The sequence below is a fragment of the Protopterus annectens genome, chromosome 3.part1, assembly GCF_019279795.1.
Source record: "Protopterus annectens isolate FY-2018-M chromosome 3.part1, PAN1.0, whole genome shotgun sequence".
NCBI classification, from domain to species: Eukaryota; Metazoa; Chordata; order Ceratodontiformes; family Protopteridae; genus Protopterus; species Protopterus annectens.
In genome coordinates this window covers 1,846,903,957-1,846,925,157 of record NC_056732.1, presented here as the reverse complement: position 1 = coordinate 1,846,925,157, position 21,201 = coordinate 1,846,903,957, and the positions used below count along the sequence as shown (strand labels likewise).

Genomic DNA, 21,201 nt, shown 5'->3' with positions numbered 1-21,201 from the left:
TCATCTGAGCCAAGCATAGCAAAACTTTTATACCATGAAGACAACAAGTCTAAGATGTCATATTTGCTCTAGTTAGTAAATGCAATTAGGAAAAGCATGGACGTCAAATGAGAAATGGACAAAAATCAGGTCACAGTAAAAAGAGCTAAAGAAAGGAAGACTATAAAGCATGTGATCAGGAAAAAAGGAAAAAAAATGGAAAGCCCAGACTTGTAGTGGAATGTACATACAGAAAACTACTGGAACAACCACACAGGCAAGGCAAATTCAAACCAGAAGATGAAATGTTAAGGCAGGCAGGCTAACCTAGTGGACTACATACTCAGTGTTTCAAAAAATCCATATAAAGGGTAGGCGATACAGACAAAGATTTTGCAGTACATAACTGAAATAGTCACTCATCTTGTTGCAAGTTGTGATACACTAATATCTGAAAATTTGTATACTAAAAGACTTAATGTGGCAAGGTTATTGTATAAAGGACAGAAGTGGCACTGATTCTGAAAATTGCTATCCTCGGTGACTAGTATGTTAAGAACTGAATTTTTTAAAGTTATAACATATCAAGGCACATAAGCAGAAACTATGGCATTATGGAAAATGGACATACAGAGAGACAGGAAGTAATAAAATACCAATATTTGCAAGCCGAAGCAAGAACAATGTGGAAGAAAGATAACCAGATGGTTTGTGTAGTAGTAAGAGCAACAGGACCCATAAATCCTACATAAATATGCTACCTATATGTGTATCCTGTATGAATTACAGAAGGAGGAAATACTAATAAATCCTACATAAATATACTACCTATATGTGTATCCTGTATGAATTACAGAAGGAGGAAATACTAATAAATCCTACATAAATATGCTACCTATATGTGTATCCTGTATGAATTACAGAAGGAAATACTAATAAATCCTACATAAATATACTACCTGTATGTGTATCCTGTATGGATTACAGAAGGAGGAAATACTAATAAATCCTACATAAATATACTACCTATATGTGTATCCTGTATGAATTACAGAAGGAGGGAATTCTGAGCATGTTGCAGGTGCTGAGAAGAGCATCTTGGCTTGACACCAAAGACTGAAACAATACTAATTTCATGAATTCTAATTATACCCTGATTTAGGAATGAGTCCATGTCTGTTATGGTATTAGAAACCACGAAGGTGTGTTTGTGTGTGGAGGATGAAAGAGTGCACAAAAGGAAAATAAAGTTAGTTTGAAATGAATTAATGTTCATACCTTAGTGCATGCCTTCAAATACTGGAGCTTGTTTTTTATTGAATTCTACCAACACAAAACTGAAGTATGTTATTGTTTATGTCATGGAAAAGATGAAAGTAAAAATATAAGTTGTGTGCATTTGTTTCATGATTAAAATATCCATATGTAACATAGGCACTAGCCTAAGGCTGTTAATGTAACTGTGCATAATTCTTTTATCAGAAATCTTACCACAGCATTAGACCCTGATCCTAGCAATGTCATTCTGATGGAAGAAATCATGTTTTGTTATTAACATGCAATAAACCTAAACTTCTCCAATAGAAAATACACTACTAAATCATAAGGGGGGGAAAATCATTCCATCTGAAAAAAAATGTGAAGAATTAAGGAAATTTCAGATACTAATTTATGACCCTTAACAGAAAAATATTTAGAGAAAACAACAGCAATAAATGTAGAGAAAACTGAAGTAGAAGTACCTAGAAATCAGATTAAATAGAATTATTTAAACCACCAAAAGGGGGAATTATGAAATTGGGAAAACAATGAGATTTGATAAGATGTAGTAGATATGTAGAAAGGGAAGCTATGATAACTGTTATGTCTGCATCAATATCAGATATATATATATATATATATATATATATATATATATATATATATATATATATATACACACACACATAGGACCAAAAATACCCAGACATGGTAACAGTAAAACAACTCAGCAGTATAATGTACTGACAAATATGCACTTCAGTAACCCAGAAATGAAGTAAATGTAAACTAAAGTGGTAGCCCAGCTGAAAAATGAAGGATCTGAAGTAGAGTGTTAGATACAAATAGCATCCCTGTATGATGGTTCCTTAATACAACTACATACTGTAGGAGTGGCAGGTGAACTAAAATGATGTAGCAGTAACAGTAACCAAAATCTTTCACAGAATAACATTTCAGAAACTTCATCTGGAGAGTTATTTGAAAACCAAAAAGTAGTTTTGCAGAAATGGAATATGATTTCCCTATCTCTCTCTCTCATATATACATATATATATATATATATATATATATATATATATATATATATAGAGAGAGAGAGAGAGAGAGATTGAGAATCACACACTTTATATTCTTATATTTTTTGTGTAACAGATTAACCTTCATTTAAATAACTGTGCACACCCAACATATCTACTGATGCAATGAATGAATAAAGAAATTCTTGAGTAATAACCACAATAATGCATGTGAGGATGTTGCTATAAGATACATACAGTGCAGCCAATTCCTTGAGAAATGTTTGACTAATTTGAGATTGCCTCATACAAATGCAATTAAAAAAGTGAAATCTCTTAAATAGCATCATTTGGAAGTCCTGGAAAAAAATCACAAGAAAAAAAATTTGCCTCCCAAAGGCCTTTATGGGGAGCTTCACCAAGCCCTTCAGCCATGTTATGCATACATACCAGCACTACAGGGAAAGGAGAAATCCTTGTTATACTAGTATTTCATCTTTCTGGGAAAAAGCAACTGAATACATGAGTGTCAGACACTAGTGGATCAAAAACAAAACTTGTATTCAGTGAAATCCATTGTACACCCCCAAACCCATGGACATGACAACCTATTAAAGCCACTATGCACACCTTTGAACAATGCAGTGAATAAATACATCAATAACCATAGTAATATATTTCATATTGTTACTTTTAGATGCATGGGATGAGGAAATGTAATGCTTAGCAAGTTGCTGTCCTTTAATTACAACTCCAGCAGAGCATAAACATACTGCAAATGCATTATCTACCCATCATTAACCTCATCTTTCAATCATTCATACCCTTAGGTAGCTGATTAAGTAGGTACTAAAGGAAGCTAAAGAAATAACTAGAGATGTTTAAAGACTACATTTTTGTTCAGTCTCCCAAATTATAACAAGTAACAGGCTACTCACAGAGGTACTAAGGAGAGGACCGTTTAGTGTCCTTCAAAAGCCCTTGAAAGAACATGAAGCTTCTAAGGTACAAACTTCTGTAGTGGCAAGGCATAAAATGATGAAGACCTATATCTTCGCATTTTAAAATACATCCTGGAAAATGCCAGCAGCCCTGAGAGGGTGTAGCAAACAGTATGAATCAGCTAGTGATGAGCTAGCGACTCTTACTAAAACAAAGGGCCAGGATAAAATAGGCTCAGCCAGCCTAAGGTGAAATGGAGCCATAGGGTTTTTTCTCTTGTTCTGCTTCAGCTGCTTCTTCCATCCTGTCAGTATACCTTAATTCACCAAGATTGTACTGTAATAACTGTGGAGAAAATAATCTAGGTAAGTCATGGGTTTTGGCGGCTGTTATGGAAAGTCAGAAGCCATGGGGTTCTGGATACTGTCAGGTTCATTTTACAGCTTTTATCAACTTTTAATTCTTTTTTCTGAATCTTTTCAACGTGTGTTGTCTGACCAGCACTACATTTCAGTAACTCTAGAGTTAGTAACTGAATTAAGCCAAAAGCCACAATGCCTTAGATGCTTTTATTGGATTTTAGAACCTTTTGAAACAGTGCCAGCCTAAAAAATCATCATAACTTTTTTCTTTAGAGGAAAAATTATTTGTATCTTAGACTTAATGGTGAAAGCTGACAAAAATAGTAGTTCCAAGTAAATAGAGAAGACAAATGGTCAAGGGGATGCATAATTCCTATCTGGGAAAGTATCTGTCCATATATGTATATATATATATATATATATATATATAAAGTCCTAATGTAAACATCAATGCACCATAACATGCTCTGTCAAAAAAGATCTACCCCAACATAGACTGCTGACACCTTTGGCAGTAAATACATAGAAACCTGTAATACTGCAAGTTTCAGACAGCATACAACACAGTATTGCTACTGCAGAAAAGTAAGTAGCCAGGTGTTTACAGTCAGCAGTCTCAGAGGTAGGCAAATATGCCCTTTACCTGTGAATTGAGTGATCTTGGAGGTACTATATATTATTAGCATGGGGTGCAGGGGGGGCTTGCCCTCTGTGTTTATATATATAAAGAGCATGCCTTTCTACCCCATTCCAAAAAGACAATCACCTTCTGTGTACCCTACTGCTATCAAACTAAAGGGAAATAGCAGATGGCCACAATATCATATATCAACTTAGTGTTGTCAAGCATATAGACATATCATGCCTTCATACTTTACTCACAAACTTTAGCCACTTGTATACACTGCTGTTGTTTGACAGTGAAGAAAATGAACCAAAAAGGATGATCACAGTAGTGTATTCCAAATTGCGGCTGCTTGACAATATTCTTATTTATTTATTATTTATTTATTTCCAGTTTAATGACCAGGGAGGTCCACTGGGCTCAAAGAGCCCATTTTCAGTGGAGGCCCGGGGAGAAAAGCTCCATATTACATAGTAAAAATAGTACCAATTAAGCAAATAGTAATATTATATAGTAAAACTAAGCAAAGTCTTCTTCTTCCTCTTTCGGCTTTTCCTGGTTAGGGGTCGCCACAGCTAGTCACCTGTCCGCTCATGATTGGCAGTAGAGATTTACAGTGTTGAGTTGCCAGCCCGGCTCCCAACCTTCCACGGAAGGCACACACATGCACTCACTCACACCTAGGGCCAATTTGGAGTGTCCAATCCACCTACAATATGTCTTTGGGATGTGGAAAGAATTCGGAGCACCCGGAGGACATGCAGACTCCACACAGAAGGCACCCCAGCTGAGGATCGAACCGGAGAATTTCTTGCTGTGAGATGACAACGCTAATCGCTGCACCACCGTGACCGCCCAGTAAAGCTAAGCAAAGTATAACAGCAAAATAGAAGAATATACGTTACATACTTACATGCTTACAGCTTAGAGAACAAGTAATATAGAGTTTAAGTAGTACAGAGGTGGTAAATCATCTGTGAATGGTATAAAAACTAACATTTGCAAGATGGCAGTAAATTAGATTAATCCCTAGAAAATGGGAGAATAAAAGTGGAAGGTACATTATGTACAATGAATGCATTCATGTAATAAGCAGGTTTGGTAGGTAGAGTGCAAATATATTTCCATTTAAGGGAGGGGTAGGAATGGATCTGGGTTTTAAAATGTTCAAAGTTTTCAGAAATTCTTAGAGAAGGAAGGAGAGAATTTCATTTTTTGGCATTTGGTTTGTATACAGAAATTAGATTTTGGTAGGCAGATCTTAGAGTTCTGTGTGGGGTGTATGATGGTAAGATGTTTGTTAGTGCTGGGCATTTAGTTGGTTTAAAAATTAGCTTGTGGACTATAGTGAGTTGGAGGTAGTCAAGGTAGTTGGGAAGTTCTAACCAATTCAGCAGGTGGAGAGATATACAGTGGTGGGTGGAGTATTTGGATTTGGTGGCAAATGTTGAGATTTTGATGCACAAATTTCCAGTTTAAAAGAAATAGAAGAAGATAGGTTGGTTAGTATGTATACTGAGTTGTAACTCAGTTGTAACAAATTTCCAGTTTAGAAGCTTCTAAACCACCTTCTCAATCACAACTTACTCACCCCTACTCAACATGGTTTCTGCCCCTATCATAGCACTACTACTGCTCTACTGTCCTTCGCCCACACCATTGCAGAATCCCTGGACAATAATAAACCTACTTCCTGTCTCTTTCTAGACCTCTCCAAAGCTTTTGATACTGTATCCCATCCTTTACTTCTATCTAAACTTGCAAACTTTCACCTGTCCTCCTCCACCCTCAGCTGGTTCACTAGCTATCTATCTGGATGCCAACAATCTGTCAAATGGTTCTCATATTCTCCTTTCCTGCCTATCTCTACTGGGGTTCCACAAGGTTCCATCTTAGGCCCCCTTTTATTCAATATCTTCACTAATGACCTCTTCACCTCTTGCAATAATTCATCTCTCATTCAATACGCTGATGACTCCACTATTATTTCTATAGCCGACAACATCTCTGACCTACACACTCTAACCCAAAAAGCTCTACTCTCCACGGAACAATGGCTTTCAAAAAACTTACTAATCCTAAATCCCAAAAAAACCTCGTGCTCTTCCTCCACGTTCTCTTGCTCAACATAGATCTTCCTTTGTCATTAAATCTTGTAATAATACATCCATCCATCCTGACACCCACACTAAACTCTTAGGGGTTATCATTGACGATGAACTAAAATTCAATCAGCATATACAGCAATGCATAAAGAAAACCTATCAAAAACTTGGTCTATATCGGAACAGAAAATACCTCACTCCTGAGTCTAGACTCACCATTGGTCAAGCACTTCTCCTCCCCTCTGTCCTCTATACTGCCCCAGTTCTCACAAATATTCAAACTACTACCCTGAACAAACTTCAACAAACCTACCACAACATAGCCAGATTCATTACTAACAGCCCAAACAACACACACCACTGTATTGCCTTAAAGTCTCTACAATGGCTGGAACTCCCACAATTACTTCATCTCTACCAATTTCACATGCTGCACTCTATGCTGTTTATACCCTCCTGCTGTCCTTCCCTATCTCTCCTTGTTTCCATCTATACCCCTTCTCGATCCCTCCGCACCTCAAATCAGCAATTGCTTGATGTCTACCACCCAAACAAGTCTGTTGGGAAGCAACTCTACAAGCATTCTTTGGCCCAAGCTTGGAATAAACTTCCCCTTGATATACACTCGATCTCTCATACTCCACTATTTAAAAAAGAACTGAAGACACATTTACTCAATTCCAGAACCTGTCCCTGCTATGACCCTACTTAGCTCTCCCCTCCTCCCACACTCATATCTCTCTCATTACATCCTACTATCACTCTTGACTTTCCCCATCTGTTCAGCAACTGAGAATTTAATTTTTTCAAAGAAACAAAAAATGTGGTTGTTTATTTCTACACAGGTGGATGTTTATTTCTATTGTTTGCTATTATTGTTTGTAATACTTGTTTTTTCTTGTTCTGTGATCATATATTGTATTTGCTGGAGCTTTTCTCCTCGGGTCTCCACTGAAAATGGGACAATAACCCAGTTGGACTAACCCGGTTAACAAATGTCAATAAATAATAAATAAATAATAGCAGGGGAGCACCATACAATAGTGATGGTAGTAAGTAGGTAGTGGTGAGTGCCTGTCTTGTAGAAGGGGAGAGAAAGTGGGAGTTTCTGTACAGCATGCCAAGTTTCTAATGTGTTTTCTTAATATTTAGCTGAATATGAGTATCGAATTTTAGGTGTTCATCAATAGTAACCCCAAGAGGTTTAGCAAAAGGAACAACTTCTATAGTGGAGTTGGCATGGCTGATAATATTGAAAGAGGTTTTGTCGAGAGGGAGGGATTTTTAGGGAGAGAATAGTAGAATTTTAGATTTGTTGGCATTCAGAGAGAGGTGATTTTGAAGCATCCAGTTCTCAGTAGTTGAGAAGGCAGTTTGAGGTTTTGTTGGGAGCTCGGGAGGTTAGAAGCAGAGCAGACTAAAGTTGAGTTGTCTGCATATTGTACTATATTAGTGTTAGGAATGGCTGCATGGAAATCATTAATAAATATTGTAAAGAGCATTGGGCCGAGTATGGATCCCTGGGGTACTCCGCTTGGGGTAGGAAGGAAGGCTGAGGTGCCAGTTTTCCATTTCACAGCCTGAGATCTGTCAGAGAGGTAGCTGTGAACCAGGTAAGGGTGTTTTGAGAGATTAAGGTTAGAAAGGGGGTTTAGGAGGTGGGTATGGAAGACTGTGTCAAAAGCCTTGGAGAGGTCCAGGAGGGCTCTGGATACAAGTTTTCCAGAGTCACAGGCATGGTTTACTATGTCTAGAAAAGAGAGAAGAGCAGTTATTGTGCTATGGCCAGGACAGAACCCATGTTGTGTTGGGGTGAGGAGTTGGTTATTGGTAAGGAAAGGCATGAGCTGGAGGTAGATGCATTTCTCAAGAATTTCTGAAATTGGGGGATAGAATGGCTATGGGTCAGAAGTTAGAGATGCTATTATTTTTGCCTCCTTTGTGAAGGGGTAAGATAAAGGCTGCACACCATAGTTTAGGGACAAATGATTCCTATATGGATCTATTAATGAGAATGCTAATGGGGATGATGATACAGTCTGCTGCAAGTTTTAGAAAGAGTGAGGGGATATTGTCAGGGGCAATGGAGCATGGCTTAAGCTTAGAAAGAAGTTTTTTTATATATGAGGTGGAGATGGGTTTGAAATGAAATATGGGAGGAGTGTTAGGGATGGAAGGTTGGGTGGAAGGGTTGTGGTTTGGGAATGTCTTGGTGAGTTCTGCTATAGAGTTAGCAAAGAAGAAGTTGAATAGAGTAGCTATTTCTGAGTCAGATTTACTAGTGTCAGGGCAAGGATTGTTTTTGGTACCCGGGTTGAGAAGAGAGTTGGTGGAGTTCCAGAATTGTTTGGGGTTCTTGCAATGATTAGACTGGAGTTTGGTATAGTAAGATTTTTTTTATCCTGTATAATTTGATTTTTGACTAGGTTGCGGAGTTGCTTATATTTAAGAAGAGTGTCAGGGTACTTATTGTGATGGTAAAGTTTCCAGGTCTTCTCCCTTTGTTGCATAAGTGTTTTGGTATCTTTAGTTAGCCATGGGGCAGAATTGGGTTTTATATGTTTTGTTCTTGGTTAGCACAGCCTGTTCTGTACTAGGTAGGTTTCCATATTAACCCCATGTTAAATTCCAGTTATACTTCCCTCTACACAAACTATACCAAACTTAGAATAATAACCAAATGTTTTACAGTCCCCTGCAAGCTATAGCAACCATTAGTGCACACATTTGAGCACAGCCTGTTTTGTACTAGGTAGGTTTCCTTATTAACCCTGTGTTAAATTCCAGTTATGCATCCAAGATTCTTGAGGCTGCCAGATCCTCAAAAGTTCTAAGAGTCCACATCCTCCAAGATGCATTTTATCCCCTAACTTTGAAAAATATTTACTTGTTAATTGTTCTTTCTTTACTGCTATCCAAAAAGTTATTTATGTAGAAGTCTGTGTGTGTTCATGGGGGGTTCCTATTACACAATCGAAAATCCCTTTAGGCGAATACGAAGATGTTGAACCGTATTGCGTGAAGTACGTAAACCCCGACCGGTCAAAACCGCAAATTTCAAAATGTCGATTTGTTTTGGTTGGCCCGTCTGCGGTACAGCTCCATAAGGTAAGTGTGTGATAGGACTTTAGTGTTCGGATTTGGGTTAAGGTAAGTGCATAGATAGGTACTGTATGTAAGAGTTAGTGTAGTGTTAGGTGTAGGTTTTTTTTAAGTGTATGTATGTGTATTATTTATTTTGTTTAGGTGTATGTCTGTAGGGGATGTGTGCGGTAGTTACGGACCTTAGGGTTAGGGAGGGGTTAAGGAGAGTGCATAGATAGTTGTGTTTGTGGGGTTTAGTGTAGTGTTGGAGGTAGGGTTTTGGTGCTTTTATTTTGTTTAGGTGTATGTCTGTACGGGTTGTGTGCGGTAGTTAACGGACCTTAGGGTTAGGGAAAGGTTAAGGAGCGTGCATAGATAGTTGTGTTTGTGGGGTTTAGTGTAGTGTTGGAAGTAGGGTTTTGGTGCTTTAGTGTAGGTTAGAAGTAGGGTTTGGTTAGTGTATGTATGTGGTTTATTTATTTTGTTTGGGTAGGTAGTATGTAGCGGGTGGTGGGGTTGGCCGACTATGACAGTTCGATATTTTTTTTTTCGCGGTTTAGTGCGTTCAGGATTTTCGTGGTATAGGGGTCAATGTTTTGGTATTCTTGCGTAGAGTTTTTCACTTTGCTAATACAGACCCTGTTCATGGGGTAAAAAACAAAATCAATATTATTTTAACATAGACACACACACACACACACACTTCACGTAAAGGAAAACTGGCGGAATAATGCACCTACAAGCCTAACTTTGGAGTCTTGGAGAAAGACACCTATAAACTGTAGACACAAGAGCTGAGAAATATCAAAACTACCCTTTCCACCACTGTGTTAATGATAATTTATTTTTATTTAGTTTGCTTTTGTTCACTGGGTTTAGTCATACACCACTTTTTAATGGATTCCTATAGGAAATATTCCAAAATATTACAAACATTTCTAAACAGACATTCAGTAATATACAATAACAAACATTAAGTAGTATACATTAACAACCACACATCTGTTTGCTAATCAGATTACATTTGTATGAAATAAAGGAAACTATTACAGTCTACATGTACTTATGCATTTAGTATATGTTGAACAATGAGCAATTGAAGAGGTGTATTAGTGGGTTTCTCAAACAGATAATAGATTTTGTGATTAGTGATTAGAAATTCAAAGAAAAGGAACTGATGGAAAGAACTTGGTAGGACAGAAAATGTTAAGATTTAGTTAAGAGATGGGGCATGTAGTGATTATAAATTAAAAGAATGGTAGTGAGGTAAGTAACTCAGTAGGGCAGAGAATGTAAATATTCGATTTAGGAGGTGTCATTAGTTGATTTTACACACATGCTTCCCAAAATAGCCACTTATTGTGCACAATGTTGATGTCTGACTGTGACAGAAAATGAAATAAATTATGGACAGCTTACTACTCTTAAATACACTGCAACAACCCCTCACATATGCACCCATACTAGTGTAAGTCATAGCAATGAATATTTTATACTGGTTTCAGCAACTACAATACATTGTCTGACACTGCTCTTGCCAAGATTGTCAGTAACTGTTTAACAGTGATCAAACAGCACCTGTAGGTAAACCAGACAACAGCAGGGATAAGTCACTTTTATCTACAGATGGCCTTCATACCCATCAATTACATCCAGTTAATCAACTGTGTACATCTCAGATGTCCAACTTGATTCTAAAACATTTCTATAGTAAAATATTCAAACCTACATTACAAAAATAAACATTAGACCTGCAGAGGGAGATAAATGGCTGTTTATCTTGATTATGACAACAGAGTCCATCATTTTCACCCACCGACAGCCCCATACACATAATTTATACCCAGTTTGCTAACTGTATATATCTCAAATATTAGACCCTGTCCCAGTACCATATTTCAAGTTTGTGTCACTGGATATACAATAACTAAAGAAAAATCTCCCAGCTTACTTCATACAAATGCACACAAATCCTATAAAGTCAAGCTAATTGTTTAAACTGAGCAAGTGACCAAATGGACAGTCATTTTCTGAAGTTTCCAGTTATGTAACTTGACAGAAAATTGACTGGTTCCGCAGCAAGTATTTGCAACTGTCCCAATCGCTACCTTTTACATTCTGTACTAACAGGTGACTAATGCCACTACTGCTACAATACAGAGAAACAAGGGCAGACAGAACCTACCAGTGAATTTTATACCTTGCTTTAGTTTTGTTAGCTTATTGTTACCATGCCCTCTGAATATAGTCCTGAACCAGATTCTCTCTTCAAAATGTAGAGCACTATCTGTCATAATGTGGAACAAGTGGAGAAAATGTGAAGCACAGCTTCAAATAAGAAGCTTGCAGCATTGTTAAAAACTGTTACTTGTATACAAAAGGCTATTTTATGACTTAATATGATTCTTAATAATTTACCTTGAATGTTTGTTAAAAACTAAGTTTTGTCACACCCCTCTTTTCAGTGAAGAGCAGTAAGAAATATGGCATGTGTAAGAATTACGAACGTTAATCATAATCAGGTGATTTGAAAAGTATGCAACAGAACACGTACCATCTGTTTACCTCAATCCTCTTCACATTTTGAAATCTTCCTTACCACAGTGGCAGACACTAACAATGGATGGTGCTAAGATAGGCAGCAGCCATAATTGAGCTGTGCTAATACAAAATGTTGAATCCACCATATGATCTTAAAGTATTACAGTTTTATGTAAACTTAAAATGAAATTGCTTTTCATTACAGATTCTGAATGTTACAATCCCTGACTGTAAACAGAATACTCTCTTCTTAAGAAGATTAATACAGATTTTAACAAGGTTTACTTTTTTACATTTACATTTATAAGAATGCTTGTGCATGTCTACCTAGCATGTATTTGCGAGTATGTGTGTATGTGTGTGTGTGTGTGTGTGTGTGTGTGTGTGTGTGTGTATAAATATATATATATATATATATGTGTGTGTGTGTGCATCTGTGTGATTGTATGTACAAAAAAATTAACATAAAATGAAAGACCTCACTTCTTGTATTTTTACCACCAAGTTTGTGGTTTATAATATAAAGGTAAGCAGCAGACCTGAGATAAAAACACTGAAAGGATTGTATTTCCAGCTATCACGTGATAGCATAGTGAATGGTATATACAAATGGGAGAGGGTGTGAGTGCCCACCAGCACGTAGAATGGATTTGATTGGCTAATACAAATTTTGCTACATATCCAGTCTACAAGCTAAGCACTCCTCTCAAATTTAATGAAAGATTAAATACTTTATTGTGTTTTCACCATTTTGTACCTGGCTCAAATTACAGTGTACTACTTCCAATACAAAGAGCTCACCGGTGCTTACAAATGAGTCTGGTCATCTGAACTATTGAAACAGGGCAAAACATAATAAATACATTTAAAAAAATCTACACCCTGGTACTAGAAGGTGAAAACATTTAATAAAGTTAAGACTTAACAGGCAGATTCAATAAAACCTACACTGTCCACTAACACTGTGATGCACACATGGCAGTGCACTGTTTTGCATCCAGTAAGCAATTCTAAATGCTGTGTAAAGTAGTGCAAACACTGTAAACACCATGGCATGCTGATTACAATATAAGTAGCTGAACTGTATGCTAGTCAACAAGCTATAAAGCAATCATGTTGACTCAGTGCTGTTTTTCCTGCGAGTTCCAAAACTTATTGCAATACAGCCATGGAAAGGAGTCTACACAGAAAGAATGCTAAGGGCTGCTGTTGCTTTAATTCATGTGTATGTGCAACAGGCTGAAGTCTATAGTGGTCCTGCTGCTGCTGCTGATAGACCATGGTCAAGAAGGAGAAGAGTTTTCAGACCCCAGTTGACTTATCACAGTCTGCATGAGGTGGAAATAGTAGAGTGCTACAGGGTGGATTGAGACACACTACAGGAACTCTGTCATCCACTACTCAGACCCAGGGGGAACCCATGCCAGTGGAGACAAAGGTATGTATAGCACTTAAGGAACCTTTCAGAGACCAAGAGGGGACATGCTGGAGGTGTCACAGGCATCAGCATTAAGGATCCTCTATCAATTCCTGAATGCTATGCTCCAATATGCCAGTGACCACATATATTTCCCATACTCCTGACAACAGGGCCACAAATATGCAGGAGTTCTACCCTGTAGCATACTACTCTGAAGTACTTGGTGTCATAGATTATACACTTACAGAAGTTAAGGTACCACTTATGAAACGGGGAAGGCTCTACATAAATAGGAAGGACTTTCACTCTATTAACTGCCAAGTCATGTGTAATGCTAAGGGAATCATCCTGAATGTGTGTGCTGGCAACCCAGACAATTACCATGACTCACATATCTGGCACACCTCCCAGCTGTATCAGATGTTCACTAGGGGTGATATCCCATAGGGTCATTTACTGGTAGATGCAGGTTATACACGGGAACCATGGCTCATGATTCCCATTAGAAATGCACAAGCACCCACTGATGAATGCTGTAATGAGGCACATACTCAGACCAGAAATATCATAGAACAGGTGGTTGGGCTACTGTAGTCATGGTTCCGGTGCCTAGATACATCTAGGGGAGCCCTGCAGTACATCCCATGTACATATACTGAAATATTCACCATCTGTGCCATGCTTCACAAAGTCATCATGAGAAAGCAGCTTTACTAGGATCAACAAGGGGAAGGGGCACAAATCCCACCAGCAATGGCAAGGTCACCACATCAACATGCTGGGTGAGGAGTCCGGGAAAAAACCAGCAGCTGCTGTGGGAGTAGGTAGAAGTATGTGTGCTCAATATGCCCTTACATTGGCTAAGAGGCAACTCCTAGCACAGTCACTCACCACATAAGGGGCTAAGTCCTTCATCTTATGCACATAAAGTAACATTGATGCCTGGCAATGCTCACAACCTTTACCTACCCATGTAATGGCAGTGTACTCCTAGCATCAGACAGAGTCAGCCCTGACCTAGAACTGTTGCAGGTGGTGGATTTAAAAGGTAAGTGTTGAACCTGGATTGCATTTTATTTATTTATTTATTTATTTTATTTTACATTTGTTGACCGGGCTAGTCTAGCTGCATATATGTCCATTTTCAGTACAGGCCCAGGGAGAAAAGCTCCACACAATACTAATCAAGTTCATATTTACAGAAGTACATATTTAGAATGCAAATACATTTTCTTGTAAAGATAAGAGAAATAAATAAGAGGTTGCAAATTTATGAAGTACATAAAGAAGATTACACATATTTGAAAAAACTTAGTATAGTTAATAAGAAGTTATATTTAATTGTTGCTAAAGAATACTAGTTAAGAAAAGAGAAGAAACACAATAGTGTAGATGTAGATAAGAAAGGAAGATAAAGGAAAATGAAATGGAGAAGCAGTTTGGTAATAAATCTAGAAATAATATGTGTTACTTTTTAATGAATCCAGTAATAGCTAGGACTATGATGGAGAGGAAGCATAGTAGTATTTAATATGAGATCGTTTAAGAGAAAAGAAGCATAATAAGTTGTAAAGATGAAATATTTTCAGAGATGAGAAGGTAGGTTGATTAAATTAATAATGGATAAGTTGGTCAGTCAGGTTTAGAACAGGGGCACATCCAATGTGTTTTAAGGAAGAGCTTAAGTTTATTTTTAAACAGAGTAGTACAGGGAAGTGTGGTAAGTTCAGAGGGAAGTAGGTTCCAGGTTTTTCCAATAGAATTAGAAAACAGAGAGTCTCCAGCTCTATTATTTGATTTATTGATGTATACAAGAAATTTTTGTGATGATCTTAGGGACTTAAGGTTATCATAGGGGTGAATAAGGTTAGATAGGATGGGTGTTTTGGGAGGCTGATGAAGTATTTTGTGGACGATGGCCAGTTGATTATATTTTAGCTGCTGCTGAAATTCAAGCCACCCAAGATGCTTTAGATTAATACAGTGATGTGTTCTATATGGGTTACCTGTGGCAAATACAAATGAATGGCATATACATGTTGTTACTCTGTATTGTAAGTAAGTAACAGGTGGGTGATTTGTACAGCAATGACTTTAACATGTGAGAGCAGAGACTTATGTGAATACATGTGCCCTCTATCAAATAGTAGGCCTCCGGTATCAAAGACTCACACATCCATACCTCTTAAAAGTACTGATGGTCAGCAAATGTCCTCAGTCTGCCTCATACTTTTGTACTAGAACATTATTAAATAGAGAATTTAGAAACCAATGAGACATTTCAGTTTCAGACTTCACAACCCCCAGAAAATTCTTAATACTGATGCAAAAAATGTTTGCATTCTATCAACTGGCTAACTTTTTCTGACCAAAATATGTTAAAAGTACAATTAGTAAAACAAAATCACAAACACTGATGTACTAAGCACTAAATTGGCTATACACCATGAGCATTAGACACAAATGTTATGTATCCCTGAATCCAAAAGATAGAAAACAAGGATATGGAACAGTTATCTTCGCTTACACAAGGTGTTGTAGGGGGCAGGAAGCTTAAGCTGACACAAAAAGGTTTGTGTATGTGAGTAGGAAAGTGAAGCACTGAGGCATTCAGATAAAGTAACAAATGGCCAGTGAGAGAAAATGAGCTTTTAAGATTCACAGCTCCGCCATGTGACGTGTATGTGTGTGTGTGTGTATCTGTGTGATGCCCATGCCCAGTAATCAAGGAGCCTCGATCCTCAACACTAGCACCAGTGAGAGGCGTGCACATTGGGGGGATAACAAGTACACACAGTAAAGTACAATTTCCCTTGATAGCACACAGAGATCAGAGTCAGTCTGAGGCTGGTTTCTCCCTTTCTCTCCAGATCCCCAATAAGATTCCCCATTGGCACAGATATAGGGTACAGATCTCAGCCTAATTGTCAAGCCAAAACCTCCAGCACCCTCTCTGTCCAACCAGTGCTTCATGTCCCTGCCCAAGTAGCTGACACACACACACACACACACTTTGAGATATGAGATATATACAAACAGACACTCCTGGGGAAGGCCGGCACATGTTCTCCAGCTATGCCCCCTTCTCTCCAGACTATAATGTAGAAATCACTGCCACCAACCACTAATATCAGCTACTGTAAGGACCTTCCCAAAGGGTGACCAATTTCACTGTGTAATATTACTGTTATACAAATAGTAAGTGTGCCGAACAGCAAGACTATTGGAATGGCTTGGACAGTATCGCCAAATACATGCAATGTACTCTTAAGAGCTTAAATTATCTCTACACAAAGCAGCCACAGTTGAAAGGTTTAGAACTGTTTAGTAATAAATAATAAAATACAAGACCAATCTCATCAATTCAACACAGTGCTAATCAAGAGTTCAGAAATCAGAGAAAAATGCTTTAAAAGCAATACAGTAGGATATTCTAACATAAATATAGAAAACAGCTAGTCTAATCTGGCTAAATTCCTATCTAACTGTAAGAGAAATGACTGTTCTAAATGCTACTTACAGACAGAGCAAGCAAGTGCTGGTGAGTGTTGTCAGCTTCAGACAAAATCCAAAATGCTAAAATCTTTTTATCTGAGATAGTCTTAAATTGATATACAGATTACTGCTGAGTCATTTCACATTACATAATTTTTTATATCTCTGCTGAAGTTTCCCAGGTTCACTGAACTCAAATTTTTATATTTGTTTGTAATCTTACACCTGCCAGGAAACCACAGCAATAAAGGACCCTTTACATATAAAACCTAGTAATTAACTCTTATCCTAAGACAATAAAAAGAATTTCTTAGTCCAGACATCCTGTCTCTGAGCTTGAGATCAAACAGTCACAAAATGCTTCACGTATCAGCTTTCTTCCAGCAGGGTGCACTGTGGTTACATTTTTGAAGCTCAGAACATATAACACAGTTTTCTTACATTTGTAAAAACACACCTGTGGATCATATTAATATTTACAATGACATAGATTTATTTACAAAATGTTATCTGGCTGGGCTGGCAGACCCTCAGTTTTTCACAATCTGTATGGGCCCTCCAGGTGAAACTGGTCTGAGAGTGTCTGCAGGAACACAGCCAAGTTCGTTACTATCTTTACATCTTGGTATGTCTGACTGGTATGAGCCGTACATGGCAGAGGTGGAAATTCATCACTGTGATACTGGACCATGAGAACTGGCATTTCCACTCCCATGGTCAGCTGCACTACTGCTACCTGAATGTGAATGGTGTCTGCTGGATGAGCTCCCCTCATGAGTACAGCCAGAACCATGACTGGTTGTGGATACTTCAGCCACTGATGGAGCAGTTGAAGTAATGCTGCCATGGGAGCTTCATTGGGCACAGTCACATTGGCTAACATCGGATGATGTTGCTGACCTACACCCTCATACATGCCATCACTCTCCCAGCAGGCGTTCCATCACAGAGACCACCCATTCCAATGTGTCATTCATCCAATCCATTGAATTAGCAACACAGTGGAGGAAGTTATGTATGTCAGTCTGTGCCACATCTACAACCCTAAGCATTTCTCTGGAGGACCTATTGGAATGTGCTTGCACCTCCATGATGGCCCTAAACATATGTCAAGTGGCACAGGAAGACACACCTGTATCAGGTGGAGGATGGACAGCAGGGCTCCTCTGAGTACACCTAACAACCCCCCCACATGGCACATCGCCCACACTTTGGCTACAGTGAGAGTCAACAGGCACTAAAGCCACAGTAACCGCACTGCCCTAATCAAGTGTCTTACCCTCCACATGTCCAATATCTGAAGGCTCACTGGATTGGGTTGGCATAGGCCTACTGGCTGTGTCTGATGGACTTACAGTGGATGGGTGAATGTCAACCGCAGTGTCAGTTTCAACCTCTGTACCCCCCAACTGTGTCAAATAAAAAAAAAAACTGGTGTCCTTCACCAAGGAACAGTTTAAAAGTGCATTTAATGAGTTCCAGCATTGACAAACACTTCACATACAGTTCTGTAAAATCCAAGATATGTAAATAAAATCCAAGAAGGTAGATAAAGATGTAAAATTCCAAACCACCCTAGTGCAATAACAGTACACTTTCACCTAACTACATGATTCTCTTTTTATAGTGTAGCTTCAAGACTGTGAGCACAGTGAAGATGCAAATGAGGTGTGAACTCATTAGAATTGCTGAATCCTAAATTGTTGGCTCCATGCATCAGATGTAAACATAGTGCAGGCACTCCCTCAGTGCTTGTTGCTAATGGATTACAACTGTGAATGATTACTCATAGGGAAAGGAAAACAACAGCAATACAGACACCCCCTACCTCCAGTGGATATGTCAGCCAGGTTAGACGTACAAAATGGAGAAGTAATTGTATCAAGGTTTTAAATGTAAGTAAGCAGCACACATTTCACAGTTTCTGTTCAGTAATATCCATCCCCCTGTCATTGCTTGACACCTGCATATTACTGTCACATTTAATATCTTCACACATTTTAAGGACAATGATGCCTTACAGACTGCATGTCTCAGATTACTGGTCAAATAAGACAGGAATGAGTGACAAATGAAGAGAGATAAGACAGAAGCTACACTGATGCAAGCAATAGTCAAAAGTGGTTGTGTGATTACTCAGTGCACTACATCTGAAAAGAATACATGTACATACAACTGTCATAATGTTTTTAGTGCTGCAAATGATGATGCAGTTTGTTGTATGCACAATGATTTTAATTCTCTGCTGCAAAGCTGTTTGTGTGGCAAAGACGGATAAGGCAACCTTACTGTATTTGAAAGTTCATTGGAGTGAGAGTTCAAATCCAAACCTGTGTAAAATATTTCATGTGTACCAACAAATATCTTAGTGTTGTTTATTTAATATATTTCCTTTATTTCACCTAATTTACCCTAATGTATTCATTTCTTTACTTGTTTATTTTTTCATGCCAGTCTTTGCATGGTGCATGGCTTAGTGCAAACAAGGTAAATGGAGAAACACAATGAATGTCAGGTATAGCTGTGGGTTTCTCATTTGTGTGACACTCACTAGTATGAAACCTGGTCTAGTGGCCCCCACAGGAAGCAGACAGAACACCTGCAGACAGCGTAGTTAGTGTAAAGGTCAAAAAGGGTACATTGTTGCAGTTTTTGCTTTCCATTGCACAACACAGCTAAACAACATTGTGAGGCAGTTAGCAAACTTCCCCAACAACTGCAGCCATTGAACCCTGCAGACAGGATGCAGAAAGTCGATTTAAAATGGATACATTCTATTAATTCTGTTGAGCACTGTGCAAACACAGTAATTCACATGTGGAGGTTAGCATACAGAACTATGAATGAATAGGGAATTATCTGAATGTCATTTACCTATTCCTGTGGTAGCAGGTGTAAGTGTAGGGCTGTAATACAGATGGTCCTAGGTTCTAATGCAGGAAGTGCAACATATTTTTACTGTTGTGACACTTAAAGTTTATAGTAATGAACAGATAATATTTCAACATTCTTTTGGCAACAGGTGTAAGTGTATGGCTGCCATACACATGGTCCTGGGTATTAATATAGAAAATTCTAGACATTTTTACTTTTCCATTTCACATTATATTCTATCTCACTTATAACACTGTAGACATATTTATAAATAGTGGAGCCGATATGAATTATATTTATGAGGGATAACACACCCAAACTGTCTTTTCAGTTGTATGACTGAGGGTATACTGTCTACTATGTTTGTGTAAGTATATTTTTGCTGGCAGGACTTGGACGGCCTGAGGTTATGGGTTCAAGGGAAGCTTTGTCATTAAGTCCAGGTTCCGTATCGGCTTGACACCTAATAATCCACCTCAATTCATTTTCCTCTGTTAAAGTCTCAATGTCACCTCCCCGTAAATATCCTAAAAATTTTATTCATGACATCATCTAACTCAATTCTAGAGTAAAAAGAGCCTTCATTAAGCATCTGCATCATACTTTCCAAGTAGTCATCTACATTCATAATGACAATCAGACCTCCCTAAACCGAGGTACATTTTTAGGAATAGGAAGAACTTGAAGCGTATACTTTGTCAACGTACATTAGATAAGGCTCTTACTGAAATTTCCTCTAACCCAATTAACACTATGCCTTGCAAGAAGTGTAAACAGTGTGCTTATATAGATGAAAGTGTTTCTTTAACCCATCCTGTCACTGGGGATATGTACTCTTTTCATCCTAATACGAATTGTCAAAGTGAAAATGTAGTATATTTGGCCAAGTGCATGTCCTGTGAGTCCTTCTACATAGGAAAAACAAACAGAAAACTCAGGGAATGCATAAGGGAACATGTGTATCATATTCGTGTGGGTACTTATACCAATGCCTTAGCTAAACACAATAAGGATAAGGGTCCTAGTCACACTTTTATGTTCCTAGTCATACAAGTTATCAAACGAAATTTACGGGGAGGTGACATTGAGACTTTAACGGAGGAAAATGAATTGAGGTGAAATATTAGGTGTCAAGCCGATAGGGAACCTGGACTTAATGACAAACCTTCCCTTAAACCTATACTACGAAAAAGAAGGGTCAAAGCTTTTACTTAATGGCCCCCCATTTATTATCATTTATTGTTTCCCTCTGCTACCCCGTTATGCCCTAGAAATGTAAAAAATGTTATTATTTTTCCTATAATTCATGTTCTTGACTTTTAGTGCCTTCACACTCCTTTAGCTTTATAGGATGTTTATGTACCAACCTATGTATTTTGATTTTTGATGGTCATTTAATGTTGGTGCCAGGCGTTTATTTATTTGTTGTTTTATGTCTAGTTGTTTTTATGCCTAGTCGATTTTATGGTGTTCTTAAGATCCACTTCTTAGTAAC

At 38.0% G+C, this 21,201-nt stretch overlaps 1 protein-coding gene across 1 annotated transcript in view; it reads left to right on the top strand.

Moving 5' to 3' along the window:
* Positions 1-20,166, top strand: part of LOC122797916 (zinc finger protein 501-like) — a 180,697-nt gene extending 160,531 nt beyond the window's left edge. Inside the window, exon 4 of the mRNA XM_044066435.1 lies at positions 20,096-20,166. Within this exon, the coding sequence (XP_043922370.1) occupies positions 20,096-20,166 (71 nt within the window). The remainder of the gene's footprint in view (positions 1-20,095) is intronic.
* Positions 20,167-21,201: the final 1,035 nt, after the last annotated feature.